Source organism: Lucilia cuprina, chromosome 6 (genome assembly GCF_022045245.1).
Source record: "Lucilia cuprina isolate Lc7/37 chromosome 6, ASM2204524v1, whole genome shotgun sequence".
Taxonomy (NCBI): Eukaryota; Metazoa; Arthropoda; class Insecta; order Diptera; family Calliphoridae; genus Lucilia; species Lucilia cuprina.
The window spans coordinates 3,561,582-3,588,255 of record NC_060954.1 but is presented as its reverse complement, the minus strand read 5'-3'; the positions used below and the strand labels follow the sequence as shown (position 1 = coordinate 3,588,255).

Sequence of the window (26,674 nt, the reverse complement as noted above, 5' to 3'; positions counted from 1 at the left end):
GTTCAGTTCTAGTTCAGTTCTAGTTCAGTTCAAGTTCAGTTTTAGTTCAGTTCTAGTTCAGTTCTAGTTCAGTTCTAGTTCAGTTCTAGTTCAGTTCTAGTTCAGTTCATCTTCAGTTCTAGTTCAGTACTAATTCAGTTCAAGTTCAGTTCAAGTTCATTTCAGGTCCATTTCACATTTAGCTTCTATTCAATTTAAAATATCTAGATATTTTGCACAGGGTGCTAAATCGCGGTTCAAAATCCGAAAAAATTCTAATGATATTTTTATCGAATAAAAAATTTTCAAAAATCTCCTTAAAATTGCAACTGATATTTATTGTTAGATTATATTTATAAATCGTATATCACAAATCATGATAAATGTTTATTGTCTATAAATAAATAAGAATTGATCGTAATAAATAGCGGTCTCCGTCAAACTGAACTTAAGTGTGTAACTATTTTTGGTAGAAACCAGATTCACTTTTTTTGCGCATGTATCTTAGAATTATTATTATTACTTTCTTCTATTATTGTTAAAACATAAATTTAGAAACTGGTTTAAATCTGAAATCTATTTAAAATTTTATTTATTTTTTTATACGACTGTTTTAATTAAACGAAAAATAAATGTTTTTTTTTTTTTTTTTTTTGAACCAACAAAACAAAGATGTTTTTTAACACCATTTGACATTTCGGTCATTAATTTATACAAAAGATGATAGAAGAAACAAAAAAGAAAAAAAGAGTTTATGGCTACAATTAAGGTATGATGAGTAAGAAAAATAAACTAAAATTAACACTTTTAAGAAACGATATGATAAACTGTTTGATTTGGAATTGATATGGGAAAAATTGGTTTCGTATACATAACATTAACAAAAAAAAAAAAAAAAAAAAACATGAATGAAGATATAAACCAAAAATTAACATAAATTTATATAATTTAAGAAGAAAAAACAACAAAATTGTTGTCATTCATTTTATGAGTTCAAAACTGTCAGGTTTTTTTTTTTTATTGCCAGCAGACCCACCAGCAAAATGTTGCCAAGAGCATAGAGATTTGTAGAAATTGATAAGAAATAAACAATTAATACTCGTAAATCAAATTGCCACCTTAAAAATTTTTTAAGAATAATTTGGTATAATACGAACGTTTAAAGATTTTGAGTAAATTAAAAAAAAAATCCATTCAAATCGGGTCATCAAAATTGAAGAATTTTTTTCTTAAATTTCGTCTGCTATGTCCGTCTGTCAATTTTTCCGAAAAACTCTTTTGACATGGAACTTTAAATCCAAAGATAACGATATGTGAGGTCAACTTTCTAGAATTTGGTAATTTTAAGTCGGTCTATTAATAGTTGGGCTTTAATCAAAAGATCACGACTTTAAGTCCGTCTATCCATACAATAGTGAAATGAATATTTCGAAGAACTCTTGTTCAAATATTTTTTTAAAATTTTCATAAATTTTCTTAATCATAGCTCCATATTTATTCACTGCAATGCTTCCCCTCTTATGTCTTTTCTTATTAATTTTTTTTATTTTTATTATTAATATAATTTATTCATTTTTTGTTTAATACCCCAAAAAGAAACTGGTTGTCCAAAAATATTTTGTTATTTATTTAATTTACAGTTATATTTTATATAGCTTGTCATTTGGTTTGTCAAAAAAATATATATAAATTTTTATTCAAATCATTTTGTGCATTTTTTTCCAAAATATATTTGTACTTGAAGTTATGTATGCAAATTGCAGTTATTGTTATTTTTTGATCTCTTTTTTTGATGGTTTTAACAAAACTTTAATAATTTATAGTAAATTTATGCATTTATTGATGCCTATAAAAATAATGTGTATTTTAAAATTCAGGGTTATATGAAGTAAATCGGTGGCCCAATTTTAATAAGTACCAATTTTAAGTTTGAAATTAATCAACCAAAGCCCAACTAAAATTTATGGAATCAACTTTTAGACAAATCTATTTTTAGCAAATATGTTTAATGATATTAACTATTCAAAGTCTTCTTATATTATAGACTGCAAAATGTTGTCAGAAAAGTAAGATCAAGTAAAAATATAGAATATAGAGCAGTCTTTAGTCTAGATAAAGTTAGCACTGAGGTCTAAGCGAAAGACTGGTCTGAATTTCATGATCATCGTGTAGTCTCTAGCTGTTATCAACAACTTAAAATCAACAATAAAATATAGATTTTTATATGGTAGTTCAGAATGTAGTCCAGATAACAGACCACACTTTAGTCTGAATTAAACTCAGCACAAAGTCCAGACGAAAGATCGGACTGAAGTTTAGAATACCAATCAGATTGTAGTCTGGAATTTTAGACCAGATGGTGATCTGAACTTTAGACAAAACTGTAGTCTGAACTATATACTAGATGGTGATCTTGACTATAGTCTGAAATAAAATCTGGCCTATAAACTAGACTATAGTCTAAATTAAAACCCAGATTGATGGAACTAAAAATTAAACTATGATCTATGACTGTAGTCTGAACTATATACTAGACGGTAGTCTAAACTATAGTCTAAACTAAAATCTGATCTATAAAGTAGACTATTGTTAAACTAAAGCCCAGATTGATGGAACAAGAAACATAACTGTAGTCTTAACTTAAAACCTTATTGATATATCTAAAGACTAGGCTGGAGGCCAGACTTTAGTTGAAAATGTATATCACATTGTAGTTTTAACTTTAGATGAGATTAAAGTCTAAACTGATATCCTGACTGTAGTCAAGATTATAGACTAAACTGCGGCATACACTACTAGACTATGGTTTAAACTAAAAACCGAATTAATTGAACTTAAAACCAGACCGTAGTCTGAACTAAAGTCTGAACTATAGAGGAGACTGTAGTCTGAACTAAAGTTTGATAGGATGTGTTATGATTATATGTTCTATTATGAACATGAGACTACAATCTGACTGTAGTCAAGATTCAATACCAAACTGTAGTCTACGGTACTAGACTTTGGTCTAAACTACAAACCGGATTGATTGAACTATAGACCAGAATGTAGTCTAAACTAAAGTCTGAGATATAGACCAGACTTTAGTCTGAACTAAAGTCTAGTTTATAGACCAGACTTGAATTTAAACTAAATTGTAGATTGTCTTTACTAGCCTTTAGCTTGGACTATAGGTTGTATTCTGAACTTGAGACAACAGTTTGACTGTTGTCTCAGATTCAAGACCAAACTGTCTAGATTATGGTTTAAACTAAAAACCGGATTAATTGAATTTAAAAACAGACTGTAGTCTGAACTAAAGTCTGAGCTATAGACCAGACTGTAGTCAAAACTAAAGTCTGATATATAGACCAGACATTAGTCGGAACTGAAGTTTAGTTTATAGACCAAACTTGAATTTAAACAAAAGGGTAGATTAATGTCTTTACTAGCCTATAGCTTGTATTATCGGTTGTATTCTGAACTTGAGACTACAATCTGACTGTAGTCAAGATTATACGCCAAACTGTAGTCTAGACTACTATACTACACTACTAAACTTAAAACCGAATTAAACTAAAAACCAAACTGTAGTCTGAACTAAAGTCTAGATTATAGAACAAACTTTAACTTAAACTGAAGGACAGATTATTATCTTTACTAGCCTTTAGTTTGGTCTGAAGGTTGTATTCTGAGCTTCAGACTACAGTCTGAGGAAATACTATACTGTGATTTAGACTATAGACGAAATAGACTATAGTCAGGCCTATGGAGAAGACTGTATCCTAGACTATTGGGCAGAATTTAGTGAGGACTGTAGTGTGAACTACTTAAGTATATTACAGACTGAAATCTGGACTGTAAAACAGGCTGTAATCTGGACTATAGTCAGATTATCAGTTGTTGTAACGAACTATAAACCACACTGATATCTAAAGAATAGACCAGAAAAAATTTGTTTCTACCCCAACCCATTGTGCAATTTAGCAATCAAGCACACGACCAATCACGTAAAGTCAAAATGAATCCGCTTTAAAAGAAGTTTATTGACATTGCCAAAACAGAAGAAGTTATGCTTAAATAATCAGTTCAAGGTCATTTCTATTTTTGGTTTAAGGAAAGTTTAAAACAAAAAAACTTAATTAATTAAACATAAAAAACTAACTGTTTAAATGAATCTTATATTTAAACATATAAAACTGGTAGTTGTAGCTATTTTTGGAATTTTATTTTCTTTGTTTTCTTACTTTTTTTTATTAACAAAGCTTTATATGTCACAGATTTTTATTAATTTTCAGTTTAAACTGTGATTAAAATGGAAATTAGTTTTAATTAAATAGCTTTTAAATTGGTATTTAAGATAATAATAAAGTTTTACTACGATTCAATTTTGAATATTAATCCAAAATTATTACACATTAGGTAAATAATTTAATTTCATTCACATTTATAATCAACAAACAACAAATATTCCGCTTAACTAATCCTCAAAAATAAAACAACATTACTGAGTAATCTTTTTTTAAAAAATTCACGAAATTTCAAGTACATGTTTTGAAAACAGTTAGTAAACCTTTAATAATTTTTTAACAAATCATACTTAAAACCGGCTTAAAATTGCACTTAATTCATAAATATTCATTGCGCTAATTGTACAAAAAAAGAAAACAAAAATTAAAACCACAAGAAGCTGGTTTCAAAACATGAAATAAATAAATAAAAAATCCTGAAAATGAAATAATGATTCTAAATCTAGTTTTAATATATACTCAGTAATTAGCCAACAGAAATTAATTAATATAAAATAATGAATAGTATAAAAGCAAAATAAATTTACAAAAACAGTACAGTTTAATAAGCTTTTATTAACAAACAAAACAAAAATGTTCAAATTCGTAAGTTTAATAAAATAAAAATAAATAAAAAAAGTCCTAAAAATATTTAAACAAAAAGCTCTATTTAGTTCCTTATTGCCACTTTGATTGCCTACGCTGCTGCTGTTGGCGATGATGATGTTCATGCTGAAGCCACTCTCTTGAAATCAGATGTCAGACCCGATGGTTTCGATATTGCTTTGGAAACCACCAATCACATTCATCAAGTAGCTTCCGGTGATGAACATGGCAACATTCATGGTGATTTCGAATGGGTTTCTCCCGAAGGTGAACATGTTGCTGTCAAATATGTTGCCGATGAAAACGGTTACCAACCCAGCAGTGATTTGTTACCTACTCCCCATCCCATCCCTGAGGCCATCTTAAAGGCTATTGAATACATCAAGGCCCATCCCTCCAAAGAAGAACCCCATCATTAAATAAATTATTTATGCAAATAAATGAAAGAGGAGAAAAAGTTTTTTTTTTTTTTTTTTTTTTTTTTTTAACTGAAAATAAATTGCAGTCGAAACGAAATTAAATATTTTGTGTTAAATTTTTATTCAACCTTGAGAAATTAATAGTAGATGCTTTATAATTAAAATAAATTACCAATATCTTTATTATAGTTCTGGCTAAACTTAAAGGTTTATCCTAAAAATATTTATGATCAAAGTGATCATAAATATTAGAACTGAACTGAACTGGACTAAAATTCAACTAGAACTAAACTGGAACTGAACTAAAACTGAACTAGAACTGAACTACAACTATAATAGAACTGAACTAGAACTGAACTAGAACTGAACTAGAACTGAACTAGAACTGAACTAGAACTGAACTAGAACTGAACTAGAACTGAACTAGAACTGAACTAGAACTGAACTAGAACTGAACTAGAACTGAACTAGAACTGAACTAGAACTGAACTAGAACTGAACTAGAACTGAACTAGAACTGAACTAGAACTGAACTAGAACTGAACTAGAACTGAACTAGAACTGAACTAGAACTGAACTAGAACTGAACTAGAACTGAACTGGAACTGAACTAGAACTAAACTAGAACTGAATTAGAACTGAGCTAGAACTGAACTAGAACTGAGCTAGAACTGAGCTAGAACTGAACTAGAACTGAGCTAGAACTGAACTAGAACTGAACTAGAACTGAACTAGAACTAAAACTGAACTAGAACTGAACTAGAACTGAACTAGAACTGAACTAGAACTAAAACTGAACTAGAACTAAAACTGAACTAGAACTAAACTAGAACTGAACTAGAACTGAACTAGAACTGAACTAGAACTGAACTAGAACTGAACTAGAACTGAACTAGAACTGAACTAGAACTGAACTAGAACTGAACTAGAACTGAACTAGAACTGAACTAGAACTGAACTAGAACTGAACTAGAACTGAACTAAAACTGAACTAGAACTGAACTAGAACTGAACTAGAACTGAACTAGAACTGAACTAGAACTGAACTAGAACTGAACTAGAAATGAACTTAAACTGAACTAGAACTGAACTAGAACTGAACTAGAACTGAACTAGAACTGAACTAGAACTGAACTAGAACTGAACTAGAACTGAACTAGAACTGAACTAGAACTGAACTAGAACTGAACAAGAACTAAACTAGAACTGAACTAGAACTGAACTAGAACTGAAATAGAACTGAACTAGAACTGAACTAAAACTGAACTAGAACTGAACTAAAACTGAACTTGAACTAGAACTGAACTAGAACTGAACTAGAACTGAAAATTGATTGAAAGTAATAAAGTCAATCATTTAGGTTACTTTATGATATTATATTTATTGGCAGTTTAACCAATTATCTCTTCATTATTCCTTGAACAAAAACTCAATGATGGTATTCTTCCTTGGGGGGATGAGCATGGATGTATTCAATAGCCTTCAAGATGGCAGCAGGGATAGGGTGGGGAGTGGGCAAAACATCACTGCTGGGTTGATAACCGTTTTCATCGGCAACATATTTAACAGCAACATGTTCACCTTCGGGAGAAACCCATTCGAAATCACCGTGAATGTTACCATGTTCATCACCGGAGGCAACTTGATGGATATGATTGGTGGTCTCCAAAGCAGAATCAAAACCATCAGCTCTAACATCAGATTTCAAGAGAGTGGCTTCGGCGTGTTCATCCTCAGGATTGCCAGCGGCAGCGCAGGCGATCAAGGCAGCAAGAAGGAACTGTACACAAGAATATAATTGTTAAGGATTTTCAGATACAAAGAGAATTTATTTCTCCAACTTACGTATTTGAACATTTTTGTTATTTTAGGTTTATTAGACGTTGTTAAACTGTATTTAATTTAGCATGTCTTTTTGTTTTTATACATTTTTTTCTTTCTTTAAATTCGAGATTACTAAAACTAGATTATAAATTTCATTTCCGGTTCTTGCATAAAAATCCAGTGTTTATTTCGGGAATTATGTGTTTTTGTTTTTGCAATTTAAAGTTTTTAACAAGTTTTGTTATACTTATTTTATTTATTGCTAGCATTTATTAGAGCATTATTATATTTATGAGCTGCAAAGATGCATTTTTTTACCGGTTTAGATTTTATATTTCTCGGTAACGCACATTAAAAACAGTAAGAATTTTAAAAAAAGAAATCAATATAGAAAATATTTTAGAATAAAGAACAAATCTTATCATCAGCAGAAACTGACTAATTATTGGAAATAATTTTGTTATTTCAGTAACATTTTATACTTATCTATTTATTCTAATAAAATTTTTTGTATGATTTTGTGATCAGCCTTAATGTTACGATTAAAAGGGCACTATAGACACTGTTTCATGTGATCATCTCTCTCTTCATCCTTTAACATGATCAGAATGTATTTTAATAATTCTAGTTATATATTCAATGCGAAAGTTGTTAAAAACTAATTTTATAAAAATCGAATGTTTCACCAAACCTAATCTAAAAAAAGATCATAAACAGGGGTCCATCAACAACAGTTTCTAAAAACAAAGTAGATGTACTTCTTTAAATGACAATCCAATCAAAAAAGAATTAAAATTTTGTGATTTCCGAAATTTTTATTAAAAAGTAAAATAATTTGAGATAAGGTTCTATTGTTGAAACGAAATGTCGACTTTTGCATTTTATGCAAAGCCGTTTTTTCCCCTTTTTTTATTTAGTTAATAGTCGATTTTTAGACTTTTAGTATTTTATAAATAGTCAACTTTTTCCGACTTTTCGAAATTTTAGGACTTTTTTCGACTATTTTTTTACTTTTCCGAGTTTTTCCGACTATTTTAGAGTTTTTGACATTTTTCCACTTTTTTTAAGTTTTAGACTATTTTCAACTTTTTTCTACTATATTCGAGTTTTTGACATTTTCCGACTTTTTACGACTTTTCGACTATTTTTTTAGGACTTTTTTCGAATTTTTGATTATATTCGACTTTTTTCGACTATTTTTTTTACTTTTTCTAGTTTTTCCGACTATATTCGAGTTTTTGATTTTTGTCAACTTTTTTTAAATTTTGAACTATTTTCAACTTTTTTCTACTATTTTCGAGTTTTCGACATTTTCCGACTTTTCGACTATTTTTTACTTTTGTGGAGTTTTTTCGACTATTTTTGAGTTTTTTTATTTTTTTTTAACTTTTTTAAAATTTTCGACTATTTTTGACTTTTTTCTACTATTTTCGAGTTTTCGATTTTTTTCAACTTTTTTAAATTTTGAACTATTTTCGACTTATTTCTACTATTTTCGAGTTTTCGATTTTTTTCAACTTTTTTTAAATTTTGAACTATTTTCGACTTTTTTCTACTATTTTTGAGTTTTCGACTTTTTTCGACTATTTTTTCATTTTGTGGAGTTTTTTTTTACTATTTTTGAGTTTTTTAATCTTTTTCAACTTTTTTAAAATTTTCGACTATTTTTGACTTTTTTCTACTATTTTGGAGTTTTCGACTTTTGGACTTTTTTGGGCTTTTTCAATAGACGATAGTCGAGTTATTGACTTTTTTAGAAAAAATAGTCTACTTCGACTTTTCGACAAAAAGTTAATTGTTCGATTATTCGAAAGTCGATTTATAGAACCCTAATTTGAGATGAAATTTTAAGATGAAATTTTAAGATTGTTTCTAAAGATGCAATAAAATTCGAAATACATAGAAAATCGGTGAATATTAAAATTTTCCATAAATAAGTATCACAATGTGTGATCAGTTTTTTCTTAGAAAATAAGTCTAACTCAAGGAAAATTTCAATTAGTGATCCTTTCGAACAAACTAGAAATCCTCACACCTTTTATCAAATCATCCTTTAAACAAATTAAAAAAAAAAATACAAAATATTTAGATTTTTTATTTACTGCCCTTTTTATTGTCGTTTTAAAGTATTTTAACAAAATTTAATGATGGTATTCTTCCTTTGGTGGATGAGCATGGATGTATTCAATAGCCTTCAAGATGGCAGCAGGGATAGGATGGGGAGTGGGTAAAACATCACTGCTGGGTTGATAACCATTTTCATCGGCCACATATTTGACAGCAACATGTTCACCTTCGGGAGAAACCCATTCGAAATCACCATGAATATTGCCATGTTCATCACCGGAGGCTACTTGATGGATGTGATTGGTGGTCTCTAAAGCAGAATCAAAACCATCAGCTCTAACATCGGATTTTAAGAGAGTAGCTTCGGCATGTTCATCCTCAGGATTGCCAGCGGCAGCGCAGGCGATCAAGGCTGCTAAAAGGAACTAAAAAGAGTTTTAATTTAAAAAAAAAAATTGAAATTTGATTGAGATTTTATTATCTCTACTTACGAATTTGAACATTTTTGTTATTGTTATTTAAGGTTTATAAGAAGTTCTTAAACTGTATTAATTTTAGAATTTCTTTAGGTTTTTATACCTTTTTTAAATTTTTTTTTATTATTTCTTAATATTGAAAAGTATTAAAACTAGATTATTTTATATTTAGAAAGACTTTGCATAAAATCCAGAATTTATTATGGGATTTAGTTTAAGTTCTAAAACAATTAAGTTAAATCCAGTTTTTATTTATTTATAGTTTGTATTTGTTTGATATTTTTCCATTAGAAATTCACATGCAGTTTGATTGAATTGTAATAAATACTATAAGTGGGTGGTTTTTTTTGGAACTGCTAAACGAAATATTTGTTAAATGTCAAAGAACTTTAAACTAAACCTGTCAGAAGCATAGACTAGAATTGAGGTATTTTTGAACAATAAATAATAACTTTTGACAAGGTAAACATGTTGCTGTCAAATATGTGGCCGATGAGAATGGTTACCAACCCATTACTGCTGACCTCTTGAAGGCTCATCCATGAACATCCATGCTCATCCGCAAAAGGAAGAATACCATCATTTAGTTCGATTGAAAATATAACTTTGTTTTTTCATAGAAAATATTGAAAAATTTATCAGTTTGAACCAATTTTTATTTCATCCTCTTTTTAAAGAACATTTTCTTAAATTTCTCTTTTCTATGAAGAATTTTCAAAAATTTTTCTTGTATAAAATTTTAAAATTAAAAAAAAGAGATATACTCTCATAGTAATGAATACGTGGGATAGTCTCGTTATATTTGTCCAATTCACAATCAATGTCTTATCGTGATATGTCATAAAGATTTTTCAAATATTTTTTTTTTTAAAGAAGAACAAATCAATTATAAAAAGATTATGACAATACAACTATACAACACAGACTGTAAATTGGACAATTATATCTATAGGTCATATCTAAGTTAACCCTCATATTCTTAAATGTTTAATAAAGTTATTGATGGTTTATTGAAGAAATTTTAATTTTAAAATTTATGTAATAAACCTATAATAAGCAATTAATGAATTTTTGAATACGTCGAATAGTCTCTTTATATTTGTCCAATTCGCAATCAATGTCGTATCATTGTATGTCATAAAAATTTTTCAAGTAAATTTTTTTTTTTGGCAACAAAAACAAATCAATTATCAAAAATATTACGACATATTACGATACAACCGTACAACACAGACATTTATTGGCATTTTAAAGCAAATGTTTAAATTTCATATACAACTCTCTATAAAACTAAAACTCTTAATTTAATGATTTTCTTCCTTTGTGGTATGAGCTTCATTATAAGCAATAGCCTTTAAGATAGCTTCAGGAATTGATAGATACGGCAGTGCTATACATAGTATTCTCGTGAGCAACTTTAGACTGATCAGTAAAATTACTTAATAGAGATTGTCAGATCAGTATCCAATTCAATGTTCATCAAATGTTTCATTCATTTATGACTTTCAAGTTTAGTCACTCTTTCCATATTACATTCTTCTAGCTAAAGATTGATCAGTTGATTGTTACAAACAAATAAATTATTTAAATTTCTTTATGAAATTTTATCTTTATTGGCAGTTTAAGCAAAGTTTTTTTTGGTTCATCTAAGTTTTTAATTAAAACCTAATGATGATATTCTTCCTTTGGAGGATGAGCATGAATGTATTCAATTGCCTTCAAGATGGCGACAGGAATGGGATGAGGTGTAGGCAAAACATCACTGACAGGTTGATAACCATTTTCATCGGCAACATATTTGACGGCAACATGTTGACCTTCGGGAGAAACCCATTCGTAATCACCATGAATATTGCCATGTTCATCACCGGAGGCAACTTGATGGATATGATTGGTGGTCTCCAAAGCAGAATCGAAACCATCAGCTCTAACATCGGATTTTAAGAGAGTAGCTTCAGCATGCTCATCCTCAGGATTGCCAGCGGCAGCGCAGGCGATCAAGGCAGCAAGAAGGAACTATAAAGAAATAAAAGTTGTTTAGGATTTTCTTAAGAGAATTTATCCACCAAACTTACATATTTGAACATTTTTTTGTTATTTAAGGTTTATAGGAAGTTGTTAAACTGTATTTATTTTAAAAATTATTTTCGTTTATATACTATTTTAGTTCTTATTCTTTTGAAAAAAAATAATCAAAACTAGATTATTAGTTTTATATAACTTGTGGCTTCTTTTTTGCTTTAAAATCCAGATTTTTCGCGAATATGAGTTTGTGTTATATTTAAAAGGGTGTACTAAGTATAACAAGTTTGTTTAAAAGTTTAATTTATTTTTTAATTTATTGTTTGCATTTATTGGATTAATTTTATGTGATTTGTTCTTAATGCATTTTGTGCCGGTTTTGTTATACATTTTTTTGTTTCTTTAGTATTTATGATAGTTTGAAGAATAATTTCTTAGTCATTTGAAAATGTTTGAAGACCAAATGTTTGCAATTAGTTTGTTAAATGTTTCTTCTATAGTCTAGGCTATATTGTCGTCTAAAGATCCTTCTCAAGTCTCGTCTTTAGGTGCGACAGTAGCCTCGTCCTTACCCACAACTATAGCACAGATCCAACTATATTTTCGTCTATAGTCATCCATAGTCTAGACTGTAATCTGGATTATAGTCTTATTGACAGTCTAAACTATAGTATCTTCTATAGTTTAGACTATGGTCTCATTTATAGTCATCTATGGTCTAATGTATTGTCTGTAGACTATATATTAGAATATACTCTAAATACGACTATAGCCTAGACTATAGATACGACTATAGTCTAGACTAAAGATACGACTATAGTCTAGACTAAAGATACGACTATAGTCTAGACTATAGATACTACTATAGATACGACTATAGCCTACACTATAGATCCGACTATAGTCTAGACTATAGATACGACTATAGTCTAGACTATAGATACGACTATAGTCTAGACTATAGATACCAGTATAGTCTAGACTATAGATACGACTATAGTCTAGACTATAGATACGACTATAGTCTAGACTATAGATACGACTATAGTCTAGACTATAGATACGACTATAGTCTAGACTATAGATACGACTATAGTCTAGACTATAGTCTAGACTATAGATACGACTATAGTCTAGACTATAGATACGACTATAGTCTAGACTATAGATACGACTATAGTCTAGACTATAGATACGACTATAGTCTAGACTGTAGATACGACTATAGTCTAGACTATAGATACGACTATAGTCTAGACTATAGATACGACTATAGTCTAGACTATAGATAGATACGACTATAGTCTAGACTATAGATACGACTATAGTCTAGACTATAGATACGACTATAGTCTAGACTAGAGATACGACTATAGTCTAGACTATAGATACGACTATAGTCTAGACTAGAGATACGACTATAGTCTAGACTAGAGATACGACTATAGTCTAGACTAGAGATACGACTATAGTCTAGACTATAGATACGACTATAGTCTAGACTAGAGATACGACTATAGTCTAGACTATAGATACGACTATAGTCTAGACTATAGATAAGACTATATTCTAGACTATAGATACGACTATAGTCTAGACTATAGATACGACTATAGTCTAGACTATAGATACGACTATAGTCTAGACTATAGATACGACTATAGTCTAGGCTATATATAGTACTAAAGTCTAGAATATAGTCTCATCTATATAGATAAGACTATAGGTGAGATTATAGTTTATATAGTATATATATTCTCTTGAAGTCCCACCTTAAGTCTGCACTATAGTCAAAATCCCCATCCAAAATTAAAAACTCTTGTCAACTTATCTTTCTGTGCAATTTATTGGCAGTTTGAAGCAAATATTAAAATTTCATATAAAACTCTATAAAACTAACGCTTTTAATTTAATGATGTTCTTCCTTTGAAGGATGAGCTTCATTATAAGCAATAGCCTTTAAGATAGCTTCAGGAATGGGATGTGGTGTTGGTACAACATCACCAGAAGGTTGATAACCATTTTCATCGGCAACATATGAAACCTTAATATGTTCACCTTCGGGGGAAACCCATTCGAAATCACCATGAATGTTGCCATGTTCATCACCGGAAGCAGCTTGATGGATATGATTGCTGGTATCCAAAACGCTATCAAAACCATCAGCTCTAACATCCGATTTCAAATTAGTGACTTCGGCATGAGCATCATCGCTATCAGCGGCAGCAAAGGCAATCAAAGCAGCAATAAGGATCTGGGAAAATAATTTTATGAACTTTTTGTTTTATTTTCAATTTTTGTTTTAAGAACTTACGAATTTGTACATGTTTTTTGTTTTGTTTAATAAGTTTACAATAAATGTTTTAAACTGTGCTAATTGTAAATTGTTCAAGAGTATTTATACACAATTATTTATTTGGCTAGATTATTATTTTGCATTTTTAATTATTTAAAACAATTAAAATGCACAATAAAAATGTTTAATTCTTTGTTTAAAATTTGCATATAACGGCAAATTTTGATTTAAGAAAAAAATTGTTTTGCAAAAAAATAAATCAAAATATTGTTGATATATAATATTTCCAATAATGTTTATAAAATTCTTTCAATTAATAATAATTTTTCATTTTTTCTTTGTATTTAAATTTCTTTTTTTTTATCTTAAGGATTCATTCAACTCCTGATTTCAATAACCGGCTTAAATTATAAACATGTCTATTAAATTTGGGTTAACATCGTAAAAAAAATTATTTTTATTATAACTAATAATTTCAAAGAAAAAAATCGTCTAACAATTTTATAAACAAATTATAAACAAACAAAAAAAGTATAAAAATAAACCTTTTTTAAATGAATTTTAATTGATTTCACAAATGTGCAATGCCAAATAATTATAAACAAATTAAGTATAAATACACAAAACAATTTTGCAAATAGTACAGTTTAAGAAAGTCTAGTCTAAAGAACTTAATTAACAAACAAATAAAATGTATAAATACGTAAGTTCTAAAACAAATACATATAAGAAAAGTTATAAAATATCCTTTAAAATCCCTTAGATCCTTATTGCTGCTTTGATTGCCTTTGCCGCTGCTGATAGTGATGATGCTCATGCCGAAGTCACTAACTTGAAATCAGATGTAAGAGCTGATGGTTTTGATAGTGCTTTAGATACCAGCAATCATATCCATCAAGCTGCTTCTGGTGATGAACATGGCAATATTCATGGTGACTTCGAATGGGTTTCTCCCGAAGGTCAACATGTTGCTGTTAAATATGTGGCCGATGAAAATGGTTATCAACCTTCTGGTGATGTTGTACCAACTCCCCATCCCATTCCTGAAGCCATCTTGAAGGCTATTGCTTATAATGAAGCTCATCCCTCAAAGGAAGAACATCATTAAATTAAAAGTGTTAGTTTTGAAATTCTAACATTTGCTTCAAACTGCCAATAAATTGCACAGAAAATCAAATTACATTGTTTTAAAACTGGGAATATTATCCACAGTATTTCCTTAATATAAAGTAGAAATGACTTTAATTGGGTAAATAGTTTTAAATAGAATCGGGAGTATGGTCGGACTATAGACTATACTATAGACCACACTATAGAATAGACTACAGACTACACTAAAGACTGGACTATAGAATGTACTGTAGAATATACTATAGTCTAGACTATAGACTAGACAATAGACTACACTATAGACTATACTATAGACTAGACTATAGACTAGACTATAGACTAGACTATAGACTAGACTATAGACTAGACTATAGACTAGACTATAGACTAGACTATAGACTAGACTATAGACTAGACTATAGACTAGACTATAGACTAGACTATAGACTAGACTATAGACTAGACTATAGACTAGATTATAGACTGGACTATAGACTAGACTATAGACTAGACTATAGACTAGACTATATACTATACTATAGACTAGACTATAGACTAGACTATAGATTACACTATAGACTAGACTATTGACTAGACCATAGACTAGACTATTGACTAGACTATAGACGTTACTATAGAGTTGAATATAAGGAAATAAACCACGAGTCTAGAGACAAAAACATAGTCGTGACTATTTTCAAGAGTATAGACGAGACAATTTGTATGACAATTCATGGACCTTTTATTATCTCAATTTCAAAAAGTTTAATTTTTTATTAGATCTTGTAACTATTTTCATTTTTGTAAACCCCGAGTTACTGTTACAGCTTTAAAGTATTCGTGCAATGTTCAATCATCATCATTATAACCAGTTACTATTTATTTGGGTGCTTTATTTAAAATCATAATAACGATTATGACGTTTTTGATTTAAATCCCGAGTTATTGTGTGGGTTTTCTGAACGTGTATTTTTTTTGATTGCCTTTGTTATTTTTTTGGTATAAATTGAAATTCCAGTTTATTTGAATCAAAATGTTAACATGATTTAAATAATCAGCAATATTTTATATGACAGATTTAATTTAAAATCTTAATTTATTTTACATGATTAGAGCTAGACAATGTAATATAAATATAAATGGAAATATATGTATAGGTTTAATTATTTGAAAAGAAAATTTAGATTTTATTAATAGAAATTAAATGCAAAGTTTTCTAAAAGAAAACAACCATTAAAAATTGTATTTTTAAAGAATTTTTTTATTAAATATTTTCTCAAATTTTCGCTAAAGAAAATATAGAAAACTTAATATTTTCTAAATAAAAAGAAAACATCTTATCTAAAATCTGCCATGATGTTCTTCATGAGCAGGATGAGAGCGAATGTATTCCAAAGCCTTCAAGATGGCACCAGGAATTGGTGGTGGTGTGGGTAAAACATCACTGCTTGGTTGATAACCGTATTCATCAGCAACATATTTAACAGCAATATGTTCACCTTCTGGAGAAACCCATTCAAAATCACCACGCATATTGCCATGTTCATCACCACTGGCGACAGCTTTAATATGATTGCTGGTCTCGTAAGCATAATGGAAACCATCGGGAAGTACTTCAGAATCTAAAGATTTAATTTCAGCATGAGCATCTTCGCCAGAGACATGAGAGACAGAGTGACCACCAAATCCATGGTGTTGGGCAGAGGCGAAAGCTACAAAGGCCAAAACAACGACCTGAAACCACAATAAAATTTAAGTTAATAATCGATCCGAAATTCTCCATAGATTTCTTTGATCAACTTACAAATTTGTACATGTTGATTTTAGTTGGTTTATCCAGAACTGACTGATAGCTTTCTCTGTGAAGTTCTTTAGTTTATATAGAAATTTTCCTTGCAGTTCATTTTTATTGTCTGATTTGCAGTTTGACATTTAGTTTATCCCCTATAATAATTATATCATTAAAATATTTGCTCATTAACCCATTCTTGGGCGAAGATTTTTAATTGAAATTTTCAAACAAAAGCTCTGACTGTAGAAGGTGCAATTTTAATACGAAATTTAACTCTTCTTTAAGGGAGGAAACTACTTATTTTACAGCTTACCAGTCCTATGTAAAGAAATCGTTTTGTGCAAAAATTATATTTCTGAATTTGTTTTCTATAAGAAAATACAGAAAAATTATTAAAAATTCTTTTTTTTTTTTTTTTTTTCTATAAAAAAATACTTCCTTTATCTTTTGTTTACTAGTTTTAGCGGATTAATTCTTATAATTTAGTATTCCCATTAAACTGACACCTAAACGTGTTAAATAATTTATAAATTAAAATAAAAGTTTCGATTTTATTCTCTTAAATAGCAACTCAAATGCATAAAAACTACATAATTAATTGTTTAAATTTATTTTATTTTCCTATGCTATTATGATTTTACTAATCTGATAAAGTTATAAAACTGGTCTAAAAAAAACGACTAAACAATACGATGTGAAACTAATAGAGTTCTTTAACATGTCCAATTGTTCAGAAAGAATTCTTTGAATAAAAGATCTGAGATTGATAAATGTCAACTAATAGTAATTTAAATATTTATAATTTAATTGCTGCAATTAGTGAGAAATTAAACTAATAATTTGAATAAAGTTTATAAAAAGTCCCACGAGCATTTAGCTAAATAATGTTCTGAAAAATATGTGCAAATTTGTATTCTGGTTTTTTACAGAAAACTAAGAAAGTAGTATAGATAGAAAGGTAGATAGATAGATAGATAGATAGATAGATAGATAGATAGATAGATAGATAGATAGATAGATAGATAGATAGATAGATAGATAGATAGATAGATAGATAGATAGATAGATAGATAGATAGATAGATAGATAGATAGATAGATAGATAGATAGATAGATAGATAGATAGATAGATAGATAGATAGATAGATAGATAGATAGATAGATAGATAGATAGATAGTTAGATAGATAGATATATAGATATATAGTTAGTTAGTTAACTCATTGACTAGACCATGCTATAGATCACATTGCTGCACAGAGAAAACAGATTCGTTGTGATAACCGAATTTGTTTCCAATCGAATTCAGCCGGTTCTCACAACTATACCAAAATTCGATTGTAATTATTGAAAAATTCCGTTACTATTACTGAATATATTGTGTACACTACTATTTTTGTTTATTATTCGGTAATGTGGATTGAAATTATTGGTATCTGCAACTGAAATATTATTTATTGAAAACCAATTTGTGGATTTTGTGTATTTTAAAATATATTTAATTTTATTTAAAATATTTACAAAATATATGAATTTATATAAACGTACAAAACTTAATTTAATAAAAATACTAATTTAGCCCTTTAGTTTTGATAATTTGGTGGTAAACGCTATGTTTATGTGCCAGGGATTTTGTTCTTCATCCTGTCCAACATGTCTATAAGGTACTACCATTGACGCCTTTCCGCAGCTGCAAAATTATTAACACTAATGGAAAAATAACACAATATAGATTATAAGTAAGCTATAACATACATTAAACATCACCTTTTTAATCCGATTTTTTCTCATAAAGTAATCCTCAAACGTTTTTCGATTTTTTTTAATTATAAATTTATTTTATTTTATTTATTTTTGTATACGTCAACTATTATTACCCCTTAATCGGTAACGAACATCGAATTTAGTTCCTTTAACCGTAATTAAATTTAAAAAATTTTTTTTCAATTGATAATTGATTGCAGTGCTCAATATTTTTTTACTTTCTACTATTTTTCGGTTGCAGCGACTAATATTTGATGTTCTTACGTTTTAATTCTAAATTAAAGTCGGCTTCATTGACTGAATTCACAAATTGAATAACCGATACAATTCAGTTCAAATTATTAATATGGAAATAGTTAAAACCGCAATTCCATTATAAATATGGTTTTTTAGTAAGCAATATAGAAAATTAGTTAATTTTACAGATTTTTAATAACAGCGATACAATTTGAGTTAATTTAACTAAATATTTATCATGGTAACCGATTTCCAATCGATCTTTTTTCTGTGTATGGCTAAGTTATTGCCTACTCTATGCTTTTGTCCTTACATAAGACAAATTTATACATTAACCTTAAGGTTGGACTATTATCTTTGGACTAGACTGTTATACATTGATAGAGATAATATAGTTTAGTATCATAGAAGAGGCTACAGGGTACACCATACACAAGACAAAGAATTGACTATAAACTAGACTATAGACTGGGATATAAACTAGAATATATGCTATGTCATAGACTAGACTATGCTGATAGAAATACTATAGTATGGGCTTTAGACTAGACTTTAAAATAAAGTGTACACTACACTATACAATTGGATTATAGTAAAGCCTAAATTGTAGACTAGATTATAAAATAGAATATGTGCTAGACTATAGATTAGACTATAAAATAGAAAATAGAATTATAGACTTCACAAAGAATATACTGAAATACACTAATGACTATGTTACACTGTAGACTAAACTATAGACTAAACCATGCATGTACTGGACTACACCATATACTAATCTATAGTCAAGTCTTACGTTCTGTTATTTACAAGTTAAAGTAAACATTTTAGTTTTAATTTTTTAAACAAAATACTTATTTATTTGTTTTCAATAAAAAACTTAACAAAACTAAAATTCTTAGAATCTACGACCATGACCGTGGTGAACGACTTCCTCTTTGGGTGGGTGAGTACGAATGTATTCCAAAGATTTCAAGATGGCTTCTGGGATGGGGTGGGGAGTGGGCAAAACATCACTGTTGGGTTGGTAACCGTTTTCATCGGCAACATAGCTAAGAGCAATGTGTTCACCTTCAGGAGAGATCCATTGGAAATCACCACGCACATTGCCGTAAGCATCGCCGCTAGACTTGGCACTGATGCCGTTAGTAGTTTCCAAATGATAATCGAAACCTTCGGGACGGACATCAGAAGCAGCTGAAATGATTTCAGCATGAACATCATCACTGGAGGCGGAAACAGATTTGGTGGCAGCACGGTTGTTGGAAAAGCCACGAGGTTGATTATGTCCATGACCATGACGTTGGGCAGTGGCGGCGGTAGCCAACAAGGCGCAGATAACGACCTGTGAAGAAGAACATAAGGACAATTAAATAATTGTTGATAAATTTAAATTTTCATTTTCAAAACTTACAAATTTGAACATTTTTGTTTTATTTGTTGGTGTGTTTTGTTTAATGATCTTTAATTAACTGATGCTTTTTCATAAGTTTTCTTCAGTTTATATATGATTTTTATTTGTATGTATTTCATTTAAATCATAAAGTATTTTATTGAATCTTAACATTTATGGTGTCTTGTAGAGTTTTACGCATCTATTTGGTTTAAAAAAAAAACAATAAATATTAATGTTGTAGTTTAGTATTTGTTATTATATTTCTTTGTAAACTGTATATGGACGTTGGACACACTTTTAAAGATTTGTTTGCATAAATTAGATATTAAGCAGAGTTGTTGAAAAGAAATCTCCATAATCAAAATCAAAGAGATGAAAGATTTATGTGACAGTTTTGTCTATTGTCATTTGCTGACGCACATTGGACTACTGTGCAGAACAATGCCAATTGAAGATTAGAAGAATCTTACAATTATTTTTAATCTAATTTACAAAGGCAAACATGTTAGATAGACTAGAATATTAGACTAGACTATAGACTAGACTATAGACTAGACTATAGACTAGACTATAGACTAGACTAGACTATAGACTAGACTAGACTAGACTAGACTAGACTATAGACTAGACTATAGACTAGACTAAACTAGACTATTGACTAGGCTATAGACTAGACTATAGACTGGACTATAGACTAGACTGTAGACTAGACTATAGACTAGACTATAGACTAGACTATAGACTAGACTGTAGACTAGACTATAGACTAGACTATAGACTAGACTATAGACTAGACTATATACTAGACTATATACTAGACTATATACTAGACTATAGACTAGACTAAACTAGACTATAGACTAGACTATAGACTAGACTATAGACTGGACTATAGACTAGACTGTAGACTAGACTATAGACTAGACTATAGACTAGACTATAGACTAGACTATAGACTAGACTATAGACTAGACTATAGACTAGACTATAGACTAGACTATAGACTAGACTATAGACTAGACTATAGACTAGACTATAGACTAGACTATAGACTAGACTGTAGACTAGACTATAGACTAGAAAAGATATAGGACTAGACTAGAGTCTAGACTATAGACTAAACTATAGAATGTAGACTATATAACCACTATGGACTAACCTATAGAATAAACTTTAGACTAGACTAGATTTCAGATTAGACTTCAGATTAGATTGTAGACTAGAATATAGACTATAGCTAGTGTATATTGTACTTAAAATTGGGCATCATGGACTACAATATACGTACATAGATTACAATGTATTCTACGATATAGACTGCCATATAAAATACAATATTAACTAGAGACCAGTTTATCAACTTGATTTGATCTAGTATATAGAACAGTCTATTAACATTTTATGTCGTAAATATAAATCATTACAGTTTAAAAGGTTATTTTCTATTTAAATTTCTTTTTTTTTTAAGACAAAAGGATTATAATAGAAAATCGGTTATGAAACCATTAGTGTACAACACGAAATCTTAAGTGTATAATTTGGTCCCTTCTTCCAGTCAAGAATATTGCCCTTTCGGAGAAAATGAAGATCGATTTTTAATATTAAATACAAAACGGCTTTACTCTTATTAGTATTTTGCGAACAGGTACAAATTGATAAAAACTTATTGGTTTATAATCGAAAAAGGGGAAGGAGCATTCTATAACCCTTATTCACAAACAACATTTTTATTTTATAAAAAGTAACTCTAGCTCTTTGATCCAGGTGGTACCCACAAGGGGAATTCAAAACTAGTTGAGTAATTTTTTTTATAAAATAATTTTTAATTAAAAATAATCATTTTATTTTATTAAAACAAAACTTAACAAAACTAGAGTTCTTAGAATCTACGACCATGACCGTGGTGGACGGTTTCCTCCTTGGGTGGGTGGGTACGAATGTATTCCAAAGATTTTAAGATGGCTTCTGGGATGGGGTGGGGAGTGGGCAAAACATCACTGTTGGGTTGGTAACCGTTTTCATCGGCAACATAGCTAACAGCAACGTGTTCGCCTTCAGGAGAGATCCATTGGAAGTCACCACGCACATTACCGTAAGCATCACCGCTAGACTTGGCACTGATGCCATTAGTAGTTTCCAAATGGTAATCGAAACCTTCGGGACGGACATCAGAAGCAGCTGAAATGATTTCAGCATGAACATCATCACTGGAGGCAGAAACTGATTTGGTGGCAGCACGGTTGTTGGCAAAGCCACGAGGTTGATTATGTCCATGACCATGACGTTGGGCAGTGGCGGCGGTAGCCAACAAGGCGCAGATTACAACCTATAAAGAGGAACATTAAGATAAGTAAGTTTTATGTTGTTTATATATTGATTTATTTAAATGTTCTTATATCCTTTTGAAAACTTACAAATTTGAACATGTTTGATTGATTTGTTTTGTTTAATGATCTCAAATTAACTGATACTATTTCCTATGCTTTTCGCAGTTTATATATGTTTCTTTCTTATTTGTTGTTAATTTAAATCATAAATATTTTATATTGTTTTGACATTTACTTTGTCTTAACAATTTCTGCTCATATATTTTGCAAAAATTTTTGTTATTTTCGTATTTGCCATAATATTTGTCTTATTCATTCATTTTTACACACATATGTCATGGACACTATTATATATGTTTTTTTTTTTTGTATGAATCAGAGGTTTTGAGTATATTTTTTTATATTGAAATATTTACACAAATAAAGAGATGTCAATCGTACTTTATGTCTAGTTAGCATAATTTCTTTGTTTACGATTAATCTATGCAGATCTATTGAGAATGAAAATTTCAGAATAATTATGTATACCCTACAACACTTTTAGTATTATGGGGGTTTCATAGTAGCTGTCTACACTCTTATTCAACTCAGAATTATTTTCCGATAAGATTTGGCTATGATCGTACGTCCATACCTCCGTCTGTCTGGCTGTCCATTAATTTTGTTGTTAAAATTAAGTAATTATGAAGAAATTTTAATTAAATCTGTTCTATAGAAGATAACTGTTGAAAATGGCTGCAATCGCTCTTCACCTAGCGCCCAATATATAAACTGGTATCTGTAGAAATACTATTATTAACAATTTAGGGTATAATATGATCGTTTATAGCCGTCTATATATTCTTAGTTGTTAAGTTGTAGTTTTCTTTAGTAGATTTGACGCAATGACAGAAGCTACCAGTTACTTAGCATAATAATAGGCGTGTTACTTAGATATCTTTCTTTGTTAGTGCTTCCGCCTATAATATTTTAAGTTGTCTTTTTTTTTTTAAATGTATGTAGTGTTTAATATTTTTTAAAAAAGACAGCTGTGATCAGTTTATAGAGAAGTTTGTGTTAATTAAGAACCAACATGATTTTTAACACATTTATAATTTTTATGAGAAAATTTTTAGACCCATGTATGTCTCAGTTCCCATTAAATGCATTTTATCATAGAGAATACTATAGAATAGATTTAACATTTGAGAATAAAAATTTTTATCTTTAACACGATATACGAATGATAAAGTTGTATTGTAATGGAGGCCTTATTATAGAATGAGTAAAATTATTTGGAAATAAGAAAATTATAGTGTTTAAAAAAATTTTTCACAAACCATGGATTTTTCGGCGAAAATTTTGAGCAAAATCAAAATATGTATTAAAAACTTTGGGAAAAATAAAACTTCTAGAAAAATAAAATTCATTTGAAATTAAAAATTTTATTAAAAAATTTACCAAATTTTGATTTTTACTTAAATTTTATAAAATATTGATTTTATGCTTTGTTTAGTTTAGTTTAAGATTAGTTCTATTTCATTTCTAGTTCAGTTCTAGTTCAGTTCAAGTTCAGTTCTAGTTCAGTTCTAGTTCAGTTCTAGTTCAGTTCTAGTTCAGTTCTAGTTCAGTTCTAGTTCAGTTCTAGTTCAGTTCTAGTTCAGTTCTAGTTCAGTTCTAGTTCTAGTTCAGTTCTAGTTCAGTTCTAGTTTAGTTCTAGTTCAGTTCTAGTTCATTTCTAGTTCAGTTCTAGTTCATTTCTAGTTCAGTTCTAATTCAGTATTAGTACATTTCTAGTTCAGTTCTAATTTAGTTATAGTTTAGATCTTTTCTTTTTTAGTTCTAACATTCTTCTAGTTCATTTCAAAAACATTCTAAATTTAATTTTAAAAACAAATCATTTATTTTTCAACTTCAAAGAAATCCTTTAACAAAAATTTCAAACAAAAAAAGGGATTCATGAAGCCACTAAACTAAAATGTTCTTAGAATCTACGACCGAAACCGCGGTGGGTTTCTTCTTTGGGTGGGTGAGTGCGGATGTATTCCAAAGATTTCAAGATGGCTTCTGGGATGGGGTGGGGAGTGGGCAAAACATCACTGTTGGGTTGGTAACCGTTTTCATCGGCAACATAGCTAACAGCAACGTGTTCGCCTTCAGGAGAGATCCATTGGAAGTCACCGTGGACATTACCGTAAGCATCACCGCTGGCCTTGGCACTGATGGCATTGGTGGTTTCCAAATGGTAATCGAAACCATCGGCACGTACATCAGAATCGGCAGAAACGATTTCAGCATGAACATCATCACTGGATTTGCTAACACCACGGTTGGAGTTGCCGAAACCGTGTCCATGACCATGGCCATGACGTTGGGCGGTGGCAGCGGTAGCCAACAAGGCGCAGATAACAACCTGGTAAAAAGGAAGATTAGATTTTGTTTTTATTTTTGTCTTCAATTTCAAAAACTTACAAATTTGAACATTTTTGTTAAAGTTTTGATTTGTTTAGTGTTTTAAAATTAACTGATGCTTAAACTAAAATTAGTTTAAGTTTATATAGTAGAATTTGGTGGGAACTATTTTTTACTCTCAATTATTTAAAAAGTTTACTATTTTTGAGGTTTTTAAGATTCTTAGAGTTTTATTTGCTATTATAAAACTTTATAAGCTTTATTAAAAAAAGAAGTTTTCACTATTATTTTTATTAAACACGTCATTTAGATGCTGGTATTATAATTAAATAATACTTTAATGTTTAAAAAAATAACATACATATAATAATCTATCACAACCTACTTAGCATTTTTTATATATTATTAAAACTTTTGTGTTTCTTATTTAATTTCTTTAGTATGCAAAATTTTTATATTGAAAATAACTATGGTTGGTTTGCATTTTTATTTAGTTGGTCTAAAAAACCAAAACTGGTCATATTATTTAAAAACTGGTCTAAAATCTATCATCATCATCAATATCATAATTTAAATCGCCTGATTATTTCTTATGTATTCGACGACTTACTTATGCAGAGCACAAAATCGCTGGGTGGTGTCTAAATTTTTTTTAGTTTATTAATTAGTTAAAAACCAAAAAAATAATTGCCTTTAATCTATAAAATTGATGTCATAAAAACAAAAGATTATAAATTTTATAGATTGCAGTGCTAACAAATTTGGTATTTGTGTACATTTTAAGCCAATTATAAGTTGTCATAATTGATCAAGTTGCTGTCAATAGGTTTTACGGTTTGTCAAGAGGGGGCATATGTTTACTGTAATAGATACCCTATAACCTTTTAGTTGACTGTAAAACAGCATTTGTGACAAATTATTAGGTTTTATTTTAAAATTTGGGAGTGTCTTTAGAAGAGTAGATTAAAGAAAACATACCGCAATCATCAAAAAATATTGAAGTCGTAAATAGCTGTTTGCTTAGGCAAAAGTAATAGACTATACTATAGAGTATACTATAGACTAGAGACTATAGACTAAACTATAAACTATATTATACACTAGAATATAAACTACGTTATAGACTAGACTATAGACTAGACTATAGCCTAGACAAAAGGCAATAGACCAGACCATAGACTAGACTTTAGACTGGAAAATAGAATAGATTATAGACTAGACTATAAACCAGACTAGACTATAGACTAGACGGTACTAGACTAGACTATACTATGCTAGACTATAGACTACACTATAGACTAGAATATACCATAAACTAGACTAGATTATAGACTAGACTATAGACCAGACTATAGACTAGACCAGACTAGACCAGACCAGACCAGACCAGACCAGACTAGACTAGACTATAGACTAGACTATAGACTAGACTATAGACTAGACTATAGACTAGACTAGATTATAGACTAGTAGACTATATACTAGACAATAGACTAAACTATAGACTAGACTATATACTAGACAATAGACTAAACTATAGACTAGACTATAGACTAGACTATAGACTAGACCATAGACTAGACTATAGACTAAACTATAGACTAGACCATAGACTAGACCATAGACTAGACTATAGACTAGACTATAGACTAGACCATAGACTAGACTATAGACTAGACTATAGACTAGACTATAGACTAG

The 26,674-nt window shown here is 29.5% G+C and overlaps 10 protein-coding genes and 1 long non-coding RNA gene across 12 annotated transcripts in view; 3 read left to right on the top strand and 8 right to left on the bottom strand.

Moving 5' to 3' along the window:
* Positions 1-4,810: 4,810 nt before the first annotated feature.
* On the top strand, positions 4,811-5,290 carry LOC111683666 (larval cuticle protein 2-like). Its single transcript, XM_023445765.2, has 2 exons — positions 4,811-4,853; positions 4,922-5,290. Exons 1-2 carry the CDS (start codon positions 4,842-4,844, stop codon positions 5,270-5,272), a joined length of 363 nt encoding a protein of 120 aa, XP_023301533.1. The 5' UTR covers positions 4,811-4,841; the 3' UTR covers positions 5,273-5,290.
* A 1,337-nt stretch (positions 5,291-6,627) lies between these two features.
* On the bottom strand, positions 6,628-9,670 carry LOC111683668 (larval cuticle protein 4-like). Of its 2 annotated transcripts, none has more exons than XM_046954759.1 (2): positions 9,655-9,670; positions 6,628-7,052 (listed from the first exon to the last, which is right to left on the bottom strand). In XM_046954759.1, the coding sequence occupies exons 1-2, from the start codon at positions 9,664-9,666 to the stop codon at positions 6,702-6,704; spliced, it is 363 nt and encodes a 120-aa protein (XP_046810715.1). In that variant the 5' UTR covers positions 9,667-9,670; the 3' UTR covers positions 6,628-6,701. The 2 variants fall into 2 exon arrangements, with proteins under 2 accessions (XP_046810715.1, XP_023301535.1); XM_023445767.2 differs by lacking the exon at positions 9,655-9,670 and adding an exon at positions 7,118-7,168.
* On the bottom strand, positions 9,200-9,582 carry LOC124420738 (larval cuticle protein 1-like; the record flags this gene model as incomplete). The annotated part of the gene is made up of 1 exon (XM_046954760.1): positions 9,200-9,582. A coding segment is annotated over one exon (345 nt), but the record flags the coding sequence as incomplete, so codon positions are not given.
* A 1,551-nt stretch (positions 9,671-11,221) lies between the features above and the next one.
* Positions 11,222-11,757, bottom strand: LOC111683678 (larval cuticle protein 4-like). The gene is made up of 2 exons (XM_023445777.2): positions 11,715-11,757; positions 11,222-11,655 (listed from the first exon to the last, which is right to left on the bottom strand). Exons 1-2 carry the CDS (start codon positions 11,724-11,726, stop codon positions 11,305-11,307), a joined length of 363 nt encoding a protein of 120 aa, XP_023301545.2. The 5' UTR covers positions 11,727-11,757; the 3' UTR covers positions 11,222-11,304.
* A 1,731-nt stretch (positions 11,758-13,488) lies between these two features.
* Positions 13,489-14,027, bottom strand: LOC111683667 (larval cuticle protein 2-like). Its single transcript, XM_023445766.2, has 2 exons — positions 13,976-14,027; positions 13,489-13,915 (listed from the first exon to the last, which is right to left on the bottom strand). The coding sequence occupies exons 1-2, from the start codon at positions 13,985-13,987 to the stop codon at positions 13,571-13,573; spliced, it is 357 nt and encodes a 118-aa protein (XP_023301534.2). The 5' UTR covers positions 13,988-14,027; the 3' UTR covers positions 13,489-13,570.
* Positions 14,028-14,537: 510 nt separating this feature from the next.
* Positions 14,538-15,134, top strand: LOC111683669 (larval cuticle protein 2). Its single transcript, XM_023445768.2, has 2 exons — positions 14,538-14,660; positions 14,721-15,134. Exons 1-2 carry the CDS (start codon positions 14,649-14,651, stop codon positions 15,063-15,065), a joined length of 357 nt encoding a protein of 118 aa, XP_023301536.2. The 5' UTR covers positions 14,538-14,648; the 3' UTR covers positions 15,066-15,134.
* Positions 15,135-16,321: 1,187 nt separating this feature from the next.
* On the bottom strand, positions 16,322-16,902 carry LOC111683671 (larval cuticle protein 2-like). Its single transcript, XM_023445770.2, has 2 exons — positions 16,872-16,902; positions 16,322-16,801 (listed from the first exon to the last, which is right to left on the bottom strand). The coding sequence occupies exons 1-2, from the start codon at positions 16,881-16,883 to the stop codon at positions 16,409-16,411; spliced, it is 405 nt and encodes a 134-aa protein (XP_023301538.2). The 5' UTR covers positions 16,884-16,902; the 3' UTR covers positions 16,322-16,408.
* Positions 16,903-19,690: 2,788 nt separating this feature from the next.
* On the bottom strand, positions 19,691-20,307 carry LOC111683683 (larval cuticle protein 1-like). The gene is made up of 2 exons (XM_023445782.2): positions 20,274-20,307; positions 19,691-20,204 (listed from the first exon to the last, which is right to left on the bottom strand). The coding sequence occupies exons 1-2, from the start codon at positions 20,283-20,285 to the stop codon at positions 19,758-19,760; spliced, it is 459 nt and encodes a 152-aa protein (XP_023301550.1). The 5' UTR covers positions 20,286-20,307; the 3' UTR covers positions 19,691-19,757.
* A 1,373-nt stretch (positions 20,308-21,680) lies between these two features.
* On the top strand, positions 21,681-22,437 carry LOC124420967. Its single transcript, XR_006941462.1, has 3 exons — positions 21,681-21,900; positions 21,998-22,048; positions 22,130-22,437. It is a non-coding gene; the product is annotated as an uncharacterized LOC124420967 (long non-coding RNA).
* Positions 22,075-22,720, bottom strand: LOC111683684 (larval cuticle protein 2-like). The gene is made up of 2 exons (XM_023445783.2): positions 22,670-22,720; positions 22,075-22,581 (listed from the first exon to the last, which is right to left on the bottom strand). The coding sequence occupies exons 1-2, from the start codon at positions 22,679-22,681 to the stop codon at positions 22,135-22,137; spliced, it is 459 nt and encodes a 152-aa protein (XP_023301551.1). The 5' UTR covers positions 22,682-22,720; the 3' UTR covers positions 22,075-22,134.
* A 1,726-nt stretch (positions 22,721-24,446) lies between these two features.
* The window catches only part of LOC111683677 (larval cuticle protein 4-like), a 2,902-nt gene continuing 674 nt past the window's right edge, over positions 24,447-26,674 (bottom strand). Inside the window, exon 2 of the mRNA XM_046955732.1 lies at positions 24,447-24,974. Within this exon, the coding sequence (XP_046811688.1) occupies positions 24,546-24,974 (429 nt within the window). The 3' untranslated portion in view covers positions 24,447-24,545. The remainder of the gene's footprint in view (positions 24,975-26,674) is intronic.